The following is a 17,538-nucleotide window of genomic DNA, read 5'->3' as shown; positions in this document are numbered from 1 at the left end:
CAAAGCAACTGATTTTCTTGAACTATTTGAATACACATTATGAAGTGCTAAATATCTGTGCTCATAAGCCTGGTTATGACCCAATTGAGGGATTGCTACTCAAGAATTATGCAGTCAGCCATAATTGTAGAGCTATTTATCATATTGCAATGCTGACCATGATACATCCGCTATGTATTATATATTAACAGGTTTCCTTTTTTCAACAGCCTCTAACCTCGGATCTCCATTACTATTACATTATGGAGCTGGCATTCTACTGGTCTTTAATGTTCTCTCAGTTTACTGATATCAAAAGAAAGGTAAGAACATTGCACATGATAATAGTTTGAACAGAAATCTTATCACACAGGAATTCATGTTGTGAACAAAAAGTGATTTACACTGACATTATGAAAACTCCAATGAATAACAATTACACAAGGCTATACGTTAATTTGTTCACTGTCTTATTATAACTTAAAAATCTATTAAATTGTCTGCTGTTACTCCATTAGGGCATCATTTCCTCAACTGGGTAAAATTTAACAACAGAGTAGATGTAAATAAAGAAGCAGAAACAGTCGTGGCCTTTTATTCCATTATTACCACAAAATAAACAATTTGCTAGTTAAGCGCTTTCAGTCTTTGTTAAAGGAGAGTCTGGACCAAATCATGCAGTTTTGCTCAGGGTAGGATATATACAAAAACTGAATTCGCTGCTCACTGTCACGCCTGACAGCAGCACTGGCAGAAAGAGCAGTGAATTTGACCCGTTTTAAACTCACATCACTGAACCAACTCCCAGTTGCAGCACTGACCCAATCTGACTGCTGGTGACAGCTGCAACTCAATCGGATTCTCAGTGGTATTGTATCTTCAGTCTGATCCAATCCCCAACACAACCTGCGTAGTGATGGCATCCTGCGATTGCCAGCAGAAGTCAGGTTGTGGCTGCCAGCATGGGTTAGGCCATAACATATGTTGTGAGGGAAAGGGACATGAATATATCCTTTGGTAAGCAATGAGGTTGGAACTTAGTATTATCCATTTATAGAATAATTAATGATACAGGGTTATGCTTCATCTGGAGTTGATAATTAAAACCAATATCCAGCAAAATATGTGGGAGTTGACTGCAGCATCAAGCTGTCAAACAGAATGTCAATGTCCTGATCTGTCAAGCAAGTTTCATAAAATCTTTGTGCCCTTTACAGCTGGATTAGAGAAATGTCAGCAGTTTTACTGCTTATGAACAATTTAAATGTTGGAGAACTGTGAAAGCAACACTATTATTGGAGTGTTATATAGAAACATAGAAAATAGGTGCAGGAATAGGCCATTCGGCTCTTCGAAACTGCACCACGATTCAATAAGATCATGGCTGATCATTCCCTCTGTATCCCTTCCCCGCCCTCCCTCCACGCCCCCCGATCCCCCCAGCCGCAAGGGCCACATCCAACCCCCTACCGAACACATCCAATGAACTGACATCAACAACTCTCTGCGGCAGGGAATTCCACAGGTTAACCACTCTCTGCGGCAGGGAATTCCACAGGTTAACCACTCTCTGCGGCAGGGAATTCCACAGGTTAACAACTCTCTGCGGCAGGGAATTCCACAGGTTAACAACTCTCTGCGGCAGGGAATTCCACAGGTTAACCACTCTCTGCGGCAGGGAATTCCACAGGTTAACAACTCTCTGCGGCAGGGAATTCCACAGGTTAACAACTCTCTGCGGCAGGGAATTCCACAGGTTAACCACTCTCTGCGGCAGGGAATTCCACAGGTTAACCACTCTCTGCGGCAGGGAATTCCACAGGTTAACCACTCTCTGCGGCAGGGAATTCCACAGGTTAACAACTCTCCGAGTGAAGAAGTCCCTCCCCATCCCAGTCCTAAATAGCCCACCCCCCATCCCAAGACCGTGTACCCTGGTTCCGGACCTCCCCAACATCGGGAACGTATCCAACCCGCCCCGTCCCGTCAGAATCTCATATGACCCCATGAGATCCCCTCCCATCCCTCCAAACTCCAGTGCATAAAGGCCCAGTCGATCCAGTCTCTCCTCATATGTCAGTCCTGCCATCCCGGGAATCAGTCTGGTGAACCTTCGCTGCACTCCCTCAACAGCAAGAACGTCCTTCCTCAGATTAGGAGACCAAAACTGAACACAATATTCCAGGTGAGGCCTCACCAAGGCCCTGCTCAACTGCAGCAAGACCTCCCTGCTCCCATACCCAAAGCCCCCCAGCTATGAAGGCCAACATACCATTTGCCTTCTTCACCGCCTGCTGTACCTGTATGCCAACTTTCAATGACTGATGAACCATGACACCCAGGTCTCGTTGCACCACCCCTTTTCCTAATCTGCCGCCATTCAGACAATACTCTGTCTTCGCGTTTTTGCCCCCAAAGTGGACAACCCCACATCCATCCACACTACACTGCATCTGCCATGCATTTGTCCAAGTCACCCTGCAGCCTCCCAGAGTCCCCCCCACAGCTCACACTGCCACCCAGTGTCATCTGCAAACCCGGAGATACCACACCCAACTCCTTCATCCAAATCATCGATGTATATTGCAAAGAGCTGGGGTCCCAGCACTGAGCCCCGCGGCACTCCACTAGTCACTGCCCGCCACTCTGAAATTGTGTAGCAATTACTGATCATACAATGTGTTGAATGCAAATAGCGTTGTCCTTCAGGTCAGAACAGGAAATTAGTAGCATTTAAGAAAGATTGAATCATGACCGGAAGAGCTAAATTGAAATTGCTAGTTCCACAATGTTCTTGTCGACGTGACTTGATTAACAGCCTCCAGTAAATGTACATTTTATAACGACAGATTTTGTTCATGGACAGACTTAAAATCACACTATTACTCTAGTACTGCTCAATCATTTTTTTATATATTCAGCAGTATTATATCCCGCAGTTCCCAGCCATTGATCACGCAATCTGTTTATACGATACCGCTAGATACTGATACAAATGTCACTGTATGTAATAATCTGAATAAATATAAATATTGCAGGATTAGCTATCCTTTTCTCCTGCTTACATATTCTATGTTTTTTTTAATCAAATTCTCTGGCATACGAGCTTGGATATTCCACTTCAGTGCTCCTTGCACACACCAAGAGCAAATGTTGAGAAATTCTGCATCCCTGACCTATTTTCATGGTCAGAAACCCATTGACTGGGGATACAGAATTTTCCATCTGTGTTTGCCTGAGAAGCAGCAAACTTATTGATGTTAAAACTGATGCTACATAACAGGCAATATATTTGTTGAATAATTCCCTGTTGCTAGCATAAATCTAAAACAGCACCCCAAAGGATAATTCAACGGGTATCACACATTATGTAAACTAAATTGACATTTTCTATTAACTTATGATTCCTCTCACCCTAGAATGTTATTTTGGATGTTGATTGGCTATAATATATATTCTGATAGAAGAATCAGCAATAAGTAGCAACACCACATGTAAAGCCTGATTGCTAAAACTCAGTGGTTTAGCATAGATGCATCTAAGAACATAAGAACATAAGAAATAGGAGCAGGAGTAGACCAATTGGCCCCTCGAGCCTGCTCCGCCATTCAATAAGATTATAGCTAATCTGATCTTAGGCTCAGCTCCACTGCGCTGCCAGCTCCCCATAACCCTTGATTCCCTTATCATACAAAAATATGTCTATCTCCACCTTAAATATATTCAAAGACCCAGCCTCCACAGCTCTCTGGGGCAGAGAATTCCAAAGATTCGTGACCCTCTGAGAGAAGAAATTCCTCCTCATTTCTGTTTTAAATGGGTGACCCCTTATTTTGAAAATATGCCCCCTAGTTCCAGATTCTCCCATGAGTGGAAAGAAGAAACATAGAAATTTACAGCGCAGAAGGAGGCCATTTCGGCCCATCGTGTCCACGCCTGCCAACAAAGAGCCGCATGGCCCTTGGTCAGCAGCCCTGAAGGTTACATATAAACCTATGAACAATGACAGAAAGGCAAAGAGCACCCAGCCCAAACAGTCCGCCTCACACAACTGCGACACCTCTTATACTGAAACATTCTACACTCCATCCCAACCGGAGCCATGTGATCTCCTGGGAGAGGCAAAAACCAGATAAAAACCCAGGCCAAATTAGGGAGAAAAAATCTGGGAAAATTCCTTTCCAGCCCATCCAGGCGATCGAAACTAGTCCAGGAAATCACCCTGGCCGTATTCAATTCCCTGCAGTACTTGCCATTAATACTGCGTCGGCCAACAAAAGGTCATCCAGTCTAATCCCAATTACCAGCTCTAGGTCCGTAACCCTACTTATATGTTTCAATAAGATCACCTCTCGTTCTTCTAAAATACAATGAGTATAGGCCCAATCTACTAAACCTTTCTTTATAAGTCAAACCCTTCATTCAGGAATCAACCTAATGACCCTTCTCTGAACTGCCTCCGATGCAAGTATATCCCTCCTTAAATATCCCTTCATGAAGTCCATGCTGACTATGTAGTCTGACATATTTTGACTTTATTTATCCCTCCTAAAACACCTTCAGAACAGATTGTTATAAAATGTTCAATGTACAGCATACATTAAGTTGCTGCTATCATGAGGCTTAGTTTCTGGAAAAAATTAGAACTTGATCCAATGCAGACTAATGGCATAGTTGATTTATATACCAATGTATTACACCAAGGAGATACAGATTGTGCCGATGATTACCACATGCCACATTCCTAATTTTGCTTGAAGTATCCGGGTAAGATGCCAAAGGAAGATCAGGTCCTTCCCCACAGTACTGTGTGTTCCCCAGGTCATTTGCATCTGGTTATTGAGACAGTGGCAGAATCCCAGGAAGAGATCACCTGCCTGCCTCCTCAGTTGGGGAATGGTATATGAATTACTGTGGACCATAGTTTGCTATGTTGTAAATATACGCTTTGCATAATTACTGTTTTCTCTGTACTATGGGTTACAATCATGGTTCACTATTTCTCCTTGTACCTCTTGAATTCTCTGCGGCATTCAACACAGTTGACCATCAAGTTGTCCTTCTTCGTCTCTTAGCCGTGGTCCACCTCTTTGATACTTCCTCATCCAGTTCAACTCTAACCTGTTCCAATGCAGCTGTCAGATCCCCTGCAATGATTTTTACTCCCAGGTATACTCCAAGGTTCCAGCCTTGGTCCCTTCCTTTCTTCACCTACATGATGGCCCTTGCTGGCATCATCTATAGGTGTTGGTTCAGCTTACATTTATATGCCAAAGACACCCAGCTATACCTCTCTGGTACCACCCTTGTATCCATGACTACATCTGTATATTTAACTATTCGTCTGACATTAATTGTGGATGAGCAAGAACCTTCTCCAATTTAACGTCGGCAAGATCAAAACCAGCCATTTGACTCCTGCCAAAATCTGCTACCCATTCAACCGAACATTGCGCAAACTTGATGTTTTTGTTGACCCAGAGCTGAGCTTCAAGGCCCCCAGCTAGGCACCTCTGCAACATCACCTGACTCCACCCTTACCTCATCCATAATGTTGCTGAAACCTTTGTTCATGTCTTCATAACTCCCAGCTTGTTTACTCTAATGCCTCCCTGCAAGTCCCAAGCTCCACTCATCAAAGCTCATTCAATATGTTGCTGCCTGCATCCTATCCCACATCAGTCCTGCTATCCTTTTGTCCTATGCTCACTCATCTATACTGGCCTCTTCGCCACATTCAAAATCCTGATCTTTGCTCCATCCACCTCTCCAAACTCCTCCAGTCCTATGTGCCAACATGCACGCTTCCCTCTTCTGACTTCAGCCTCCTTTGCACTCTTCCTCTTTCCACTCCACCTTTGGTCACAGAACCATCAGCATCTTGGGACAGTCTCCCAAAACCCCTCTACCTTACTACTTCTCTCCCTTCTTCAAAAGCCTTCTCAAAACATACCTGTTTGACCATATCTTTGGTTACTTCTCCCATTGCTGCTTAATGTCTGGCTTTGATGCCATGAAGCATTTGGAATATCTATTACAGTCAAGCTATTATTTAAATACAAGTTGTTGTTGTCATAGCTTTTTAGTCATGATAGCTACTTTGGAAAAATTACATAATTGTAGTCACTTAATGATCTGTAACTGTACAATGAAACTTCTGGAGAATATTTCCTCATAAACAGTACAGATATTAATGCTTTATGGCATATAGAGGACAGCTATAGAGGACATGTTGGCTGTAATCATGTCATCCTTCTTGGAATGCATTACCAGAACAAGAAGTTCTCGTGTTGCAATAGTGCAATGGTCAAAACTGGATCATGTCGGTCTGTTGCTCGGAGCACCCCAAAAGAAGATCCTGTTCAATTAAAATGAAATAAATTTTGGGCCCAAGTTTCAACAGGAGTTGCTGCTATTTTTTTGGAGCAACTAGTTATTTTTGGAGTAACCTCAAGATCACAATTCTCCACTTTTAGTTTGCTCCAGTTTCAGTGAGTTAGTTCAGTTTCTTTTTAGTTCCGTTTTTTTCAAAAGGGGGCGTTACCAGCCACTTATGCCTGTTTTGGCCATTTAAGCAAGGTTAGGCAGCGAAAAGTTACTACAAACTAATTTAGGCCAGCGTATGTGTCCACTTTTGTACGCTCAGATAAACCTTGCGGACACTTTAGAAATCAGGCGCAGGGATGCAAGGGCGGGTGGGGGTGGGGGGGAAGTTAGAGGATTTTCCAAAGCTTAAACACTTCACCTTTAACAATAAAGAACCATCATCAATAATAAATTATAAATAAATCAATAAATAAAAAATTTAAAATTCCTACCTCACCTACTGCAGCACGCAGCACCTGGCCATTCAGCCAGGGGCTAGAGGCGGGATCCATCGAATGAGCACCGGGAGCCCTTGCAGTAACACATGCAGCAGTGCCTTTTCGGGCCATTCAGCCAGGGACTAGGGGTGGGATCCATCGAATGAGCACCGGGAGCCCGCCAGCCTGTACCTTTAAAGATGGCTGATTGCCAATGTTTGTGAGCCATTGCGCTTGCGCGCACGCTCCAATGTGCATGCGCAATGCTGCCGGCACTCAGAGACATGCTGGGCCCTATCCCCGCCCACCTGCCAGCTGTGTTGACACAACATGTCCATAGCTCCGCCCCTCCGCTGGTTCTGATGCGCTACGCCGAGTCCGAAGAAGGCCTGATGAGCGTGGAGAATACCACGGTAAGGGTTAGGCACGCCTTTTGTTCCAGAAACTCTGCGCACCTAAGGGTCGATGGAAACTTGGGCCCATAGGATGAAGATACCTTTTAAACTGCACCAACTGCTCTCTCATCATAGAATGGTACTGAGTTTACTTGTGGTGCCCAATCATCCTACATCCTGACTGGAAGGAGAGGTACAGTGCAGAGTTGTCTGCAAAGGTCCAGAAATTGGTACACTTTTAAAAAAAATACCATAAAATGCTTTACACTGATTCCTGTCATTGGATTTATGTTTGCAATGAGACATATAATGGAGCAATAGTTAAATGAGGCTGTGTAATATGTAATTAATATTTTAACCATTTGATCAAGTATTCTGTCTGTGTGTGTAAGTAAAAAGACAGTGACTGGACTTCTTCCAGGCCTTCATGTCCATTTGTCAGTACTGTACAGTGAATGCTGTCATTAAACAGGAAATCAATAGAATCTGGAACAATATCTCTCCCATCAGAGTAATTTCAACGATAATTATATCAAGGCACTGAGGACAGCAGGTGGGGTATAATAGAACAAAAGAAATCTAATATAAATTCCAAGTTCATCCAATATGAAAAACTTTATTTTAAATAATGAACATGTATGTAGGCTTTTGGAGAGCAGCATCACAGCTTATTTTTCATTACCTCCCACCGTTGAAAACTTTATCACTACCTTGCAGGTTGGTGAAGTCACACTTAATCATGCTTGTCTGCTCTTCAGGATTTCTTATGTTTTAATATTATCATTTTTTGCATGCACTGGTGTATCATGCTGTAATTATTTCAGACCTTTTTTTTCTCGCTGTTATGTTAATACTGGGTACTGTAGGCTGAGCAATGTTTATTCATGTTTTACATTGCATTTATTTCTTTCCAGTTCAAAAACCAATGTGAATCAGTTATATTCACAGGGAACATAATTCCATTAAAGTTATATTTTATTTTTGTCTTTGTGAATCAAAATTCCAGAGATTAACCACATTAATATATTTATTATTTCATCATTATGTTTAATGATGTCAAACTCTGTGCTTGTGTAGTAACTGCTTACTTCAAACACTAAAACAGACATCATATAAATTCAATAGCCGCTTACTCCAGCAGTCAGTGATATAATACACATTGGGCTTGATTTTCTATCTTCAGCAACAGAACAAACTCCTTTTATGAGCTCCTTGAAGTCTCAACAATTTTTTCCAATGAGTAGCTGATCCATACATTTCAGGAACATTTGAGGTTTGATCTTGGGTATGTGCTGATTTCAGCTAGGGTGGCAGTAGGGATGCAACCATTGGTTTTGGCATCCCGGGTTAGTAAGTGGAAAGTTAGCTGGGATGCCTGCTTCTGATATTGAATGACGACAATCGTCTGCTTTGTTAACCACTATCAAGACTCAGATATGAAAAATGGCCACTTGGGCATATTGCTGGGGGCTGCCAGTACCCATGGATCTGTAACACAGCAGAGAATCAACCTCTCCAGGAAAAGGGAACATTAATAACAAAAGGAGGGGAAAAATATTAATTTTACAAACTGGTAAATGCATAATATTGTAGAAACCCATTTTATGTTTTGCAGTAGTATGGGTTATCCTGTCTTAGATGGAAAAATAAATTCAAGTTTTATATGCTGTGGAGCAATAGGTTCCATCATTATGAAGTTATCTAAAAGTAGCTGGTAAAAAGGACATCAACTCAATAGTGCACAGCAGAGCCTTTGACGAGATAGTGAAAGCAGAACATTAGATTTAAAACATCGAGGGGCTGAAATTGCTCGTCTGAAATTGCTCACCTCTGGGGGGCGCTAAAGGGTTTTCACCTGAGTGCGGCGGCCAGAGCACCCCCCCGGAATTGCCCCTGTGACGCCCCTCGGGGGAAATTGCCCCACCCGAAGCGAGGTCGGCGTGGGTCAATGCCAGCGACAGCTTCTCGGGCAAGCTGTGGTGGCTGGGGCGCCCCGGCCACCCTTAAAGGGGAGGTGGTAGCGCTGCGGCCGCATCTATTTTCTGTCAGCCGACTTTTCAGTCGGCCTGACAATGGCGGCCGCTGGTGTGTCCGGGCTGCCAACATGCAGACCGGCATGCCCTCTTGGGTACCAGGCTCCTGACCAGTCGACACCCTCCCTCGTGGCCAAGTGGACACTACTAAAGAGCTTGCAGAGTTCGCAGCGGCCCTCCTCTTTACAAGAAGGGGAGGGACGTTATGAAGCATCCGCGTGGCACTGAGAATCACGCCTCGAGACCGCCCAGCGAACATGCCTCGAGACCGCCCCACGAATGCCCGGTTACCAGTCGGTTACCGCCCCACGCGTTTTTGCCTCTAAGAGGCCAATTCCGCGCTTTCCGCACTGGCGTTAAAATTTTATAAAATTTCGGCCCCATAATCTTTTGTGACAGGACTCTGGTCTCTAACAGGACCAGTCAATCTATATGTAATGGTGATTGGTCTTAAAAAGGTGTAAACCTACATTTTCCAGGCTGACAGGATGCCAGGTTCCCTACCACCAACATGTCTTCGAAACTCACCCTCATAGAGTACAAGTGGAAGGGTTTTTACCCTAGTTGCGCTACAGATAATGATTTGTCCTGGTTACAAAACTTTGAAAATACTGGCAAGTGAGTTGCCATTGTAATGGAAATAAATGCTGATCCCAATTTACAGACACTAAAATGCTATAGAAATTTGTGTTTGAATGCCAGTACTTACTATTAGCATTATTATTAAGTCTGTTAACAAGTATAAAATCAAGCTCAACATATCTGGCTCTCAACAATAGAGAGCATATGAAGCACGCTCTCTGTAACATGCTGATCTCTGTAATGTGTTTTTGGACTGGCTCATAAAGGCAATGTTCCAGGGAATATCCACTCCCATCACTAAAACATAAATATTTATTAAATGTAACAAGGTGGTCTAATTGTACAAATTATAGTCAATCATGAACGATATTCCTATCTTTAAATTATATTGTAATGCTAAAAAATCAATTAAATCAATAATTTTATATCAATAAGGTTAAAATTGTGGATAATAATTAATACACTAAATACATTTTTCCTTTGAAAGTGGATCACTTGATTCTTATGTAAACAGAAAACATTTTCAAAGCCGTCAGAAAAATGGACTAATGTATCTGTCATCTCAGTGTGTCCTTGGCAGCACTCATTGCTCCATCTTCTGATTCACTCTGAGACTACAATAATTCTCTGTACAGGTACTATACCCATTATTTGAGGTGTACTAGGAATGCTTTCTTCAACCTTTCTTTATGTAAGAGTACAGATGATGTATTGTTTATACAATCAGACTGAGGCCTACAGTACTTGATATTTGTCACATTTCATGGTACACCTTCTTGTACAGTACCTGCTGACTGTATGCACATTGTGTTTGTGTTTTTTTTTCCTTTCAGTTCTTCCATCCATAACTTGTTCACTGTGGAGACTTTCATCACTGCACGCCAGTCAAATACAGTATGTTGCTTGCTCTCTGTTCCTTTCTCTTGCTTAATTTCTGTACTCTAGAGTCCTTCACATTCCAAATGCAGTGTTAACAGTGATTTTAAAGGGATATTTTTGATGCAGTGCCGGGAGAATTCTTTTAATTGCCTTTTAAATATTAACACCCTCAGGAATTACAACATTGCTGCAGTGAGTACAAATGCTTCAGTTGCTTACATACTGACGAGGTTTTAAAGTGATAGTATTAAAAATGCTAGTTTGTACAAGAAGATCGATGATCCAGATAAACTCAATTACCTAAATTGTCATTAACTTTACATTTTGTATGATTTTAAAAATTATTTCAAGAGCAATATTTAAAATATTGAGCTCTCAGAAAAAAAGTAGGTCTTTTTTTCGATTGGTTTTAAATACTGTATATGCTATTTTGAGAGTGAATTTACGTTACAAATTTAGCATTGGTGCAAAGTGGTTTTGGCTTCACACCGACACTGAAATTGTGTAATGTACCTTAGGTGTTAAGATCCAAACTGACTCGGAAGCAAAGCTCCCCCAGAGAGTCTCCCTGCACTTTGGTCTGGTCAGGCTATATTTATGCTGTGATATCACAGTGAAGCAAAACCGCATCACACCATCGCTGCACTTGTAGTGTAAATGCACCCCCAAATAGCAGTGTCATATTGTCTTTATGGATTTATCAAATATACCTCTTCTGACCAAACAAAATAAATCTAGGGGTAAAAATTTGTTAGCATCGTTAGGCCGATTCAGACTGGGTGCAGGAACGATCCCTGTGCCGGAACAGGTAGTCCCAATGCCAGATCGATAGCAGTCCTCCAGCCTCATTTTAATAGGTACAGTGAGCTGTGGATGCCTGCTGTGCATCTCCAGGCAGCTCGCTAGCAATATGGAGATCATTTTCGGACCGCTAATGCCTGTTTTTGGCAGCGATCGCCCTGGACGCCTGTAGTACGGCCTTTACCAAAATGGCAGCATCTGTACTGCAGCACAGATCGGGGTAGGAGACGTTGTGCCCTGAAGTTGGTCCTCTTTGCCCCGGTTTTTTGCCTTTAACTGGGTGCAACAAGGTTCAATTTCTGCCCCCTAAACTTTATGTCAGGACTCGTGCAACAGACTGAGGAGACAAAGGGCCCCGTTAATAGTACAGGGATGTGTAATACCAGCATTGTACCAAATTTGCTCCCATTTGTAATTTATTCCTGGCAAATTGTTACCTTCATATATTGAGATTGCAGGATCGCAAAAGGCTTACTGCATTCAATGAAAGGTGAAGATTCTCCAAATGTTTTAATTTTTCTAAACCTTCTTGGGAGGAACGATTTCCTTCATGACCGAGGTGGAGTGAAATTGTAAGCATGTTTACAAAGAACAGCCTTATGGCTTTGGCACACCAAATGCACAGAGGAAATCTTCCCCCACGATACCATGCCTGGAAGCATGGGATAGATTGTGAGAGATGCTGCAGATAAAGATCCCTTTTTCTGTGCTGTTTGTGTACTATGAATCCAATACTTACCTAATGCCATATCTAGGGGAGTTTGAAGAATTTATTTTGGATGTGATTTGGCATCTGGCCAAACAAATTGCATCTTCCTGTTATTTGTTTGGCAAGATGTCACCCTCGCATCCAAAATAAATTCACAGCGTTACCATGAAATGGGTCAAACACATCTTATTCGACATGCAGTTTTCACAATTCAATTGCAAATATTTAGTAAATAGAGTGCTTAAGTGGTGAGGCATATTTAGAAAGCCATCTCACAAAGCATAAACACTTCATATCTCCTCAATTCTACTATCCATATATCCAGTGCAAAGTTTTACCTGTGTCTATTATCCTGAGATTAAATAGGAAGTAGAGAATCAAGAACAGAATGCATAGCTTCAAAGCCTGAGGGTGCTGCAGTTCCTTGAGTCATGATCCTGCCAGTTACAGCAGGGTTCATGCCCAATGGTGCCCTGCAACACTCACCAAAGTGGCAGGGCTCATCATTAATATGGGCTAGGCCAGCACAAGCCACTTTCCCCTGTCCGCCCAACGCATCCATTCGCCTGCCTCGAGAAGAAGACCCCAGCTATGTTCTCCTTGACTCTCTGAGCAAGGGAGCTGATCTGGGTGAATTTGTTTTTTTAAAGTTCTGACGTCTTTGGGGGCGTGGGACCAGTGGGGTGGGGGGCGAAGGAGGGGGTTCAGGCCATGTGCCATCACTCACTTGCTGCCACAGAAACACAGGTGGGATTTTACCACCCCCCGCCCAAGATGGGTGGGGGGGGGGGTAAATTCTGAAAAATCTGAAACCCGATCCCAACCTGCCCTGGTTAAACTGAAAATTTGCGCATTCGTTGTATTTACACTCCAACTTCAGCGGGTAAGTAACGTCATCTCGAGAGGCGTAACTGTAATCTAAATATGCTAATCAAGCTGTGTGCCTCAGATTTTAACAGACTTTTACACTTAATGGCACGCAGGCCGGGTTTCCCAGGGGTCAGGAAACCCGGCAGCTGAAGGGAGGCAAGAATGGCTGATCCAGGAGCTAAGTGGTTTTGCAGGACGGCATGTTGGCCAAGAGGAGCAATAGTGCTCCCGGCCCCCAAACTAACCTGCCGCGATCGGTCTCCTTCCTGTGTTTGTCCACCGCCCCCACCCCCCCACCAGCACTCACGATCCAAAGCCAGCACTCCGCCCCACCCCTACCGAGCTCCAGGCCCACCTGCAATATTCCCCACAATTGGAAGCCCCCGAGATCTCCCCCCACCTCCCTGATCCAAAGTCCGCCGTGATGTCTTCCCCGCCCCCAGAAATCTCTCCCTCCCTCCTCTCTGCTCCCTGACTATGGCCACCTAGCATAGGCCTTCCCGCCTGACAACCAGCCAGCCTCTCAATCTGGCCGTCTGTTAGCAAGGAAAGAGGAAACAAAATATCAAGTGAGATCCAGTCTTTAAATTTGGCAGGACCTCCGTGTTACCCATATTTAGAAACATAGAAAATAGGTGCAGGAGTAGGCCATTCGGCCCTTCGAGCCTGCACCACCATTCAATAAGATCATGGCTGATCATTCTCTCAGTACCCCTTTCCTGCTTTCTCTCCATACCCCTTGATCCCCTTAGCCATAAAGGCCATATCGAACTCCCTCTTGAATATATCCAATGAACTGGCATCAACAACTCTTTGCGGCAGGGAATTCCACAGGTTAACAACTCTCTGAGTGAAGAAGTTTCTCCTCATCACAGTCCTAAATGGCCTACCGCTTATCCTAAGACTGTGTCCCCTGGTTCTGGACTTCCCCAACATCGGGAACATTCTACCCGCATCCAACCTGTCCCGACAGAATCTTATATGTTTCTGTGCGATCCCCTCTCATCCTTCTAAACTCCAGTGTATAAAGGCCCAGTTGATCCTGTCTCTCCTCATATGTCAGTCCTGCCATCCCTGGAATCAGTCTGGTGAACCTTCGCTGCACTTCCTCAATAGCAAGAACGTCCTTCCTCAGATTAGGAGACCAAAACTGAACACAATATTCCAGGTGAGGCCTCATCAAGGCCCTGTACAACTGCAGCAAGACCTCCCTGCTCCTATACTCAAATCCCCTAGCTATGAAGGCCAACATACCATTTACCATCTTCACCGCCTGCTGTACCTGTATGCCAACTTTCAATGACTGATGAACCATGACACCCAGGTCTCGTTGCACCTCCCCTTTTCCTAATCTGCCGCCATTCAGATAATATTCTGTCTTCGCGTTTTTGCCCCCAAAGTGGATAACCTCACACACATTATACTGCATTTGCCCACTCACCTAACCTGTCCAAGACACCCTGCAGCCTCCTAGCGTCCCCCTCACAGCTCACACCGCCACCCAGTTTAGTGTCATCTGCAAACTTGGAGATATTACACTCAATTCCTTCATCCAAATCATTGATGTATATTGTAAAGAGCTGGGGTCCCAGCACTGAGCCCTGCGGCACTACACTAGTCACTGCCTGCCATTCTGAAAAGGACCCGTTTATCCCGACTCTCTGCTTCCTGTCTGCCAACCAGTTCTCTATCCACGTCAGTATATTACCCCCAATACCATGTGCTTTGATTTTGCACAGCAATCTCTTGTGTGGGACCTTGTCAAAAGCCTTTTGAAAGTCCAAATACACCACATCCACTCGTTCTCCCTTGTCCACTCTACTAGTTACATCCTCAAAAAATTCCAGAAGATTTGTCAAGCATGTTTTCCCTTTCATAAATCCATGTTGACTTGGACCGATCCTGTCACTGCTTTCCAAATTTCCAGGTTACCTGGTGCTACAGCACCCCCGCTTCCCCCCCCCCCCCCCAGTAAATATCCTGTCACTATAGCCCCTTCAGGAGCAGGAATTCCCAGTTTAGGGAGTCCCCAACATTGGTTGCAGCCCTGCTGTCATTTGCCTTTTCAGGAGCTCTCATGATCTTGCCCCTCCTAGGAGCCAACAAACTCTGAAAACTGCTGTTTTCCCGGGGGATTCACCGGGATCCCATTGGAGTTATTGTGAGAGAATGGTGGAATCCCCAAGCAATTTCAGGGCTGAGGTGCTGGCTGAAGCTGCAGTATATTTGGTAAAATCATTTGAGCCAAAATCTGTCATTGCGTCACGCAAATGGGTCACTTGCACGTGATGTCACTGCATTTAACTTTTCTTTGTCCAGCTGGAAATCCTACTCGCACGGAAAACCACCATGTTTAAGAATCTCTGAAGCAAGTTAACTAAGAAATGTGAACCTATAGAATTTCCCACTGCCCCATTTGGAGGGAATATTCTGACCCTATAGGTTTTCTAAGAATAGAAAAAAGGGGAAAAGCTGTCCCAATTCACAAGCGTGCCTATGTCTGTAACACAGAGGGTAGGTCTAGCCCAATTTCCAATGGGGGTCTTTAACTGCAACAAGAATTTGCATTTACATCGCGCCTTTAATATAGCAAAATGGCCCAAGGCACTTCACAGGAGCGTATTCAAACAACATTTGACAGCGAGCCACATAAGAAGATATTGGGACAGATGACCAAAAGCTTGGTCAAAGAGTTAGGTTTTAAGGAGTGTCTTAAAAGAGGAGGGAGAGGTCGAGAGACGGAGAGATTTAGGGAAGCAATTCCAGAGTTTTGGGCCTAGGCAGCTGAAAGCATGGCCATCAGTGATGGAGCGATTAATATCAAGGATGTGCAAGAGACCAGAATTGGAGGAGCGCAGGGATCTCGGAGGGTTGTAGGAGGAGGTGACAGAGATAGGGAGGGGCGAGGCCATGAAGGGATTTGAAATTCAAGAATGAGAATTTTAACAGTGGCGTTGCCGGATCGGGAGCCAGTGCAGGTCAGCGATCACAGGGATAATGGGTGAACTGGACTTGGTGCGAGTTAGGATATGGGCAGCAGAGTTTAGAATAAGCTCAAGTTTATGTAGAGTGGAAGATGAGAGGCTGTCCAGGAGAGCTAGTTTGAATAAGTTACAGGCAGAAGAAAAGCATACCCAGAGAGCTTAGCCTGTAACACACAGCTGGTGAGTAGAACATCTGTTGTGGGGAGCATCTTTTAAAGGGCCACAGCTATCCTTGAAAGGGGATTTTGTGGGAGGACAGAAAAGTAGAGGAATTGATCCCGATCGAGTACAGTAGAGACATGTGGTAAATATTACTCCATTTTTTGATGCAGAGATAATGGTCCTGCAGCAGGAGGTGCATCAAAGGAGAATGGGCCTATTTGGGGCTCAAGACCACCTTTCAGTAAAAGCACAGGGACAAATTGCATTGAAGGAATACCAAACCTTTCACAGAGAATTGACTTTGTTTCAAACTTCCTGTCGCGTTTTTGGTAGATGCTATCTCGGGTTCATTGTTGCTGATTGCTCCCATAAACAGGCATCGTGTCTCCTCCAATTTGGAGTGCACCTGTTTTTTTTTGCCCAGCATCTGGAGCAATGATAGTGAGATGCAGCAAATAATCCTTACTCTGTAAACTGGTTACTAGAATTTATCATGCACCACCACGTGATTCCCCTCTCCTTGAAAGGTGAACTGAGTATACACTCTGTAAGTCTGAGAATTAGGCTGTGAAATCCCAGGCTAGAGAAACCAAGAGATGGTCTCATTTAAATGAAACAGGTAGATGCACAGAGTAAGTATAAAGTACACTTCATTACTCTGAACACAATAAAAATGACACCACTCACTTTCTATACAATGACTTTAGTGCAGAAGCTCACTTTTTACTCAGTGAAGCATGCTGCAGTTTAAAACTGCCCCAGCTTTTCTGCTGGCCTGGACAAATTTAAACACACAACCTTTCTGCTGGCTAGAAAACAAGCAACTATGAGATGGATTGTTTACTGGGATAAAGTCAGCCAAGTTATATCGTTCAATATCCTTTGAAGATATACTGAAATAAAAGGTTGCATTTCCCTTTTCAATGTTATATCTATGGCCAGTCTTTGACAATGACACACTGATGGTTGTCGTGCAATGTGAATTGTAGGGCCATTTAATTAACACTTTAGACTCCTTAATGTGTTTTCCTTAACAATTGACACACTGTGAAGCCGACTGGCCTGTGAGCTCATGGGTTTCCCTTTGAGAAATACTTTGTGTGACTGGGATTTTTAATCCCTCACATGCTGTTTCCAGCAATAAAGATTGCAATTTAAAAATTCAGTGCAGACAAAAATTGAGTTTTGTCACACTTCCATTGCTAGTACCCATTTAAATCCCAGCAAGATTCCACTTGCCCTCCCCATCCCAAGGGAGGGAGTCAACAGTTGGTCATTAGGCAACTGTGTGTGAGCTACAAGGTGAGCAGTACAACTCACCGTAAAATGTATCACTGCATT

The 17,538-nt window shown here is 43.7% G+C and overlaps 1 protein-coding gene across 1 annotated transcript in view; it reads left to right on the top strand.

Annotated features, from left to right (window-relative positions):
* The window catches only part of cers6 (ceramide synthase 6), a 356,478-nt gene that overhangs the window by 302,242 nt on the left and 36,698 nt on the right, over nt 1-17,538 (top strand). The window contains exon 6 of the mRNA XM_070875509.1: nt 210-302. Coding sequence (XP_070731610.1) covers nt 210-302 — 93 coding nt within the window. The remainder of the gene's footprint in view (nt 1-209; nt 303-17,538) is intronic.

This window comes from Pristiophorus japonicus, chromosome 3 (genome assembly GCF_044704955.1).
Source record: "Pristiophorus japonicus isolate sPriJap1 chromosome 3, sPriJap1.hap1, whole genome shotgun sequence".
NCBI lineage: Eukaryota > Metazoa > Chordata > Chondrichthyes > Pristiophoridae > Pristiophorus > Pristiophorus japonicus.
Note: the sequence above shows the minus strand (reverse complement) of the source record. Positions and strands in the feature narration are given on the sequence as shown.